We start from the raw sequence: 6000 nt of genomic DNA, 5'->3' as shown, positions 1-6000 counted from the left end.
AAGTCATCCCTGCGGGATATGGGAACATGACAGTGACAGATAAACAGAGAAAATCTAATAATGACTCTTTCTGAATCTTGTTGCTTGCGATTGGACAAGTCAAATGAGACTCAATCAGCCAGTGACAACCTATAACGGGGTAATTCGGACAACTATGATTTCTCTCTGCGACGCAATAAAACGATTTCCTCCCTTTAGCAAATCTTTGCTCTGAACTAAGCTTAAGTTTGAGAGTGTACCGAATGGAACCAAATGAAACTGTAAAGGTCCATTTGGTTCCAAAAACATTCTACCGTTGCGCCTCAGCCTTAAAGGGCCAGTCCGGTGCGTCACAGGGGTAGGGACAAAAGATGCAGAAGAGATCAACGTTGGAGCAAGTCAAGAGGAACTCTGAGGAAGGTCGAAAGACCGAAACGTCGGTCTATGTATACTTGCACCTAAATAAATAAAAGGCTCAAAATGTCCGTGTTGCTCCAGCGTTGATCTCTTCTGTGTCCATTTGGTTCCATTTGTACACTTTCAGAGTTAAATGAACACTGAGTATTTTACATTTGTAGATTGGGGTACTAGAGAATAAAAAACATCTTGACAAATGGCGATCCGTGGCCTAATGCATATCAAACTGAAACGAAATGCAACAGTTTGAGAATCAGTGATCTAGGACACTGGTTCTCAACAGTGGGTCCAGGGACCACCAGCGGTCCAAATGCAGCCTTACAGGTCTGTAACTCTGAGAGTGTACAAACAGTTGTACACTCTCCAAGTTAAACAAGCACTGGGGATTTTACAGTGTAGATTGCAGGGGTCCTCAGATGACAGTGACAATTTAAGGACTTAAATGAAGAAAATAAAAATGACTACATCAAAAGTAATCAACAAACTATATAGATAGGCTATTTTCACAATATTTATCTGTAGAACTGAGTCAAACTAAATAGAATGCCTCAACTCCTACAATTCCAAGTGCTTGTCAGGGTGGTGGGGTGGTCCCCAGTTCAAATATGATTATTTTGGGGGGTCGCGGCCTGAAAAGGTTGAGAACCACTGATGTAGGAGACCAGTCCAGTCAGGCCCGGTCTGTCCCAACTCAACAGTCCAGTGCTAAGCAGGTCCAGGCGGAGGCCTCGTTCACACACCTCCCCCACTGCGGTCCACTGACAGTGGTCCAGACCGGTCTAGACTCTGCTCTGCTGTCTTCATCAGCATCGCCAGACGGTTGTCAGACACCTGGCCTTTCTTCACTGCACTCATCAGCTAAGGACACAGATATGTCCATGCATCCACACACATGGAGACAAAGAATATAAAGAAATATTGTACACACACACACACACACACACACACACACACACACACACACACACACACACACACACACACACACACACACACACACACACACACACACACACACACACACACACACACACACACACACACACACACACACACACGTATAATGCCACTGGGCATTTTTTAAATGGTTTTGACATTGGACGACATAGTGTAGCATGGCATTTTTCATGGTTTCTACATTGGACGACATAGCGTAGCATGGCATTTTTTGTGGTTTCTACCTTGGACGACATAGTGTAGCAGGCTTTTTTTGTGGTTTCTACATTGGACGACATAGCGTATTGTAGCATGGCATTTTTCATGGTTTCAACATTGGACGACATAGCGTAGCATGGCATTTTTTGTGGTTTCTACCTTGGACGACATAGTGTAGCAGGCTTTTTTTGTGGTTTCTTCATTGGACGACATAGCGTAGCATGGCATTTTTTGTGGTTTCTACATTGGACGACATAGCGTATTGTAGCATGGCATTTTTCATGGTTTCAACATTGGACGACATAGCGTAGCATGGCATTTTTTGTGGTTTCTACCTTGGACGACATAGTGTAGCAGGCTTTTTTTGTGGTTTCTTCATTGGACGACATAGCGTAGCATGGCATTTTTTGTGGTTTCTACATTGGACGACATAGCGTATTGTAGCATGGCATTTTTCATGGTTTCAACATTGGACGACATAGCGTAGCATGGCATTTTTCATGGTTTCAAATCCCTTGACTTTGGTCAAGACAAATGAATTGAATTACGTAGGACCACAAGCCCTCAGGGCTTTTTGTGTTATCCTTTTAGCATTATTGTATAACTGTACATCTGTACTTTTTGCAAACTTTTAATAAAAGTATTCAATCAGTCAAATCAAAATCAGGAAGGTGCTAACTTCCTGCTTCCGACTACAGAAATACATCATCCCTGGACCACACTATGTCCGCTTTCTATGGTGATCTGTGATCAAACTGGGACATTATTTGCTCATCCATTGAACTCTCTCTAAATCTCTAAATATCTACAATTCTTCTGAACATTGGCCAGTCTTAAGGCATTTCTAATTATTCTAATTATACAGTGTCAGCGCAACATCGAATGAGTGGATGCACTGTAGGTGCGGTTTGCCATCAAAAAACCTGGTGCCCCCTAATTAGTCAGATTTCAACAGTACATGTCATCAAAATGTCCAAAACCTCCACACCTCCCCAGAAAGGCTTCAGACCTCTCGCAGACACATGAAATACAATTATTACAATGACAGCTTATTCTAGGTAGGTAAAGGACATTATGGTTAGTATATAATAAAGGGGCGTACTCGTAATAATTCACCTCTCAAAGAGAGACTAGAACACCTAATGGAGATCCATAGTGGGACCAGACAATGGACAGTGAGCAGAAATTCAGAGGGAATGTCCATTCCAGGTTCTTGGTTTGGGTGGAGATTCCCATGACCTCCCCTGCAGTAGCAGGGGTCTTATCTCTGGAGGGACAATTACCATTCCCTTTTGCTTGATCTTGTTTGTTTAACTTGACACAGTGAAGAAAGGCCTGACATTGACCAGAGTCCCCTGCATTAATGTGTTTCATGTTCTGCATTCATCATTGTCACAGAGCCGAAGAAGGCTGCCCAGTGTCAAGAGGGACGGAGGAGGTGTGGTGTGGTGCTGTGCTGTGTGGGTGGGTGAGAGAGAGAGCAAGGGAGAGAGACAGAGGGAGAGAGAAAGAGAGAAAGAGCATCAGAGAGAGAGAGAGAGAGACAGGAGAGTGAGGGGGTTCATGCATACAGTAGCAGAGTAAGGCAGCACGCACGCACACATGCACGCACAAACATTTTCTTTCTCAGTGAAAAATATACAGTAGATTCATAAGCAAATAAATATATAAATATAGCTGCAAGGCGGCAATTCGGGTGCTCAGGTTAGGGTTAGAAGTTGAAAGCTGCTGTTACATGTGTTCCAACACCTGTATTGAAGATAACTTATAACTGGTCAATCATTCATTTAAGGCCAAATTTGGTCCAGGCCACGTCCTTTTTGCTCAATTTGCCAAACGTAGCTTAATTAAACATATCCAACAAGTTAAGTGATGCTTGGACAAACTATCATTGATTTATGGTCAAATGTGAGCCTTTCAATTTTTTAAAATAAAGTTGGCATGGGATCATTTACTTACTGTACATAGGAGCTACACAGTGGAACAGCCTCGAAACCAGTGTCAAACTGACAACCAATCTGGGTCCTTTAAGCAGCAGACTAAAGCATGTCTATTGGAAAGGTTTCCCCTATAGAAGGTCATTTGTCTAGGGAAAGATAGTGGAGCGCTTGTTTGTATGTACAGTATACGTTACTGTCATTTGTTTTGTATTGTAATGTGTTTTTAACTTATTAACAGTTGCTTGTGAGAGGACCGCAATGGAAATAAGTCTTAGGACATTATTGTGTTATCCTCGAACTGCTGTAACCCTGTGGTTGTATTGCATTTCAAAGAAATCAAGTCAAATCAAATCACATGTTTGAAACTGATAGTGCCCCCTATTGGGCAATTTCAAAATAATTTTACACACAATGTTGTGAAACATATGCTGTGAGACTGGACAAACAATTTTTATTTTATAGTTTACCGGTAAGTTTACCGGTAGTCTGATTTGTGTAATGTCATTCCCATGTTTTGCAATTGTAGTGCCCACTAGTGGTCGTTCAGGTTATGTTTCAGGTACTTATGGAAATGGTAAATTTACTTTAGACATATCCTATAAGTTTTGTGTTTATTGGTCCAACAGTTGTTGACATTGGTCTATTTATGTGCTTTGCCACACCCTTTTGAAGTTCATTAGTCAGTATCTTCAAAACTAAGATATCATCAAGCTGTATGTTTTGATAAACTTGTTACAATAATGAGCCACAGAACATTGTGTAGCAATTGGACCAACGGTTTAGGAAGAAATGTCCAGAACATTTTGAATTGCGGAGTGAGGATAGAAGGATGCTTGTACTGTAGCAAGGTTCATATAAATCAGACTCAGGCCATAGGAGTTATGACTTTTCAAAGTTTAAAATGTTAATATATTAATTAATTTTAATTATAGTGCCCCATTCAGGCCAATTTGGGTCATATTTGTTGTGCAAGTAATTCACACAACTTCCAATCATCTGTGAAAATGTCATGTCTTTCTATCTCATGGAAATATCAGCACAACTAGGGTTTCAGGACTTTGGGCTTGAACCTCTAAAAATACTAAAACAACTTACCTGCAAGAATTCATTCAGTTCCACTTGTCCATTTCTATTCAGGTCAACTTCACTCAGGATCTCATGAAGTGTGTTTTCATCAATCTGAACACTAATGCTCTGGTAGAAAAGACAGCAATGGGTAATTAACCACTTGAACCCTAGCATCCCTACACACAGTACATTGTTTGTGAGCTTGTAGATCTGCTATTTTCAGCAAATATATTTAGTGTAGAAAGAGTGAAAACAGGAGGGGGGCTAGTATAGAGCCCTTGGGAATCTGGTCAACCAAGTTGGTTTAAGTGGTTAGGACTACTTCCCTATTCTCATATAAAATTATACTCATATTAAAAACATACTTTGTGAAAAGAATATATTCACAGTGGAAGTATTTTAAAAAAAAATGGATTGGATTCCATGTCACCAGAAAATATTCAGCTCTATTGTATTCAATTTTAAATGTAGATGCATAAATATGTAAAAACATGCAAGCTTTTAATAAGGAACATGTCCTCTGAAAATATAATCTGCAGTCATCATTCTGAAAACTCAAAACTCACTTTTATGGTATGGCTTTAGCCAACAACTCTAAAATCGAATTATGAAGACTTGCATTTAGTAGCTTAAAATACAAAGTAGCTTAAAATACAGAGAATACAGACATTTAATTATCGGAGATGATAAGAGATTCTTATGAGGATGTAAATTCAGTATTTGCCAGCGATGAAGCATATTTGATCTAGATATTGTGTTGACAGAAACACCCACACAAACGCCACTGCAATCCCACATCTCAATTAGTAGTGCAAGAGTGTTCTCTTACAGCAGCCTGTCACTAGCTGAATCTCTGTGTACAGGTAATCCATACACTTCCAATCAAATTGATGAGAATGGGCTTGAACTAACGAGTGGGCCAAATCATATAACGTCAGTCCTATTTGTTATACCCCAGTGGCTTGAGAACCCCACTCATTGAATGTTTCCACCATTAAGTGCTCCAACACTGGTACTGCTACTACAGTGCTTCTGTTGATTTGCTGATCGATTTCCAGGACTATTTTGTAACATACAACAGCGATTTTCAAGGTGGGGTCCTTAAGGGGGTCCCCTAACAATGGAGGAGTGATTTACTTTCACTATACCTCAATTACATTTAAATTATTACGACATAAACATTTAGGTAATGTACTATTCTAACAATACTGTACGTTTCAACATCACCACTAGGAATCTAATTATTTCTCATGTACAGTTATAACATTGACACAATCTACATCTTTTCATGTCAGGGTCCCTAGGACAGAATAATGTGAAATTGGGGTCCATGGCCTAATTAAAGTCAATTTGGGGATCCATGACATGTAAAAGTTTGAAAACCTCTTCCTCAGCATGAGCATGCATGTTCAAAGGCAGTTGTTTTGTTAAATAACTGATT

The 6000-nt window shown here is 40.1% G+C and overlaps 1 protein-coding gene across 1 annotated transcript in view; it reads right to left on the bottom strand.

Annotated features, from left to right (window-relative positions):
* Nucleotides 1–1128: 1128 nt before the first annotated feature.
* Nucleotides 1129–6000, bottom strand: part of LOC308073854 (glycerol-3-phosphate dehydrogenase, mitochondrial-like) — a gene marked incomplete at both ends in the record, with an annotated part of 34114 nt that continues 29242 nt past the window's right edge. Inside the window, 2 exons of the mRNA XM_080413040.1 lie at nucleotides 1129–1254; nucleotides 4587–4685. Coding sequence (XP_080269166.1) covers nucleotides 1129–1254; nucleotides 4587–4685 — 225 coding nt within the window. The remainder of the gene's footprint in view (nucleotides 1255–4586; nucleotides 4686–6000) is intronic.

This window comes from Gymnoscopelus braueri (genome assembly GCF_963280865.1).
Source record: "Gymnoscopelus braueri genome assembly, chromosome: 18".
Classification (NCBI taxonomy): Eukaryota; Metazoa; Chordata; class Actinopteri; order Myctophiformes; family Myctophidae; genus Gymnoscopelus; species Gymnoscopelus braueri.
This window is presented reverse-complemented; position numbering and strand designations above follow the sequence as displayed.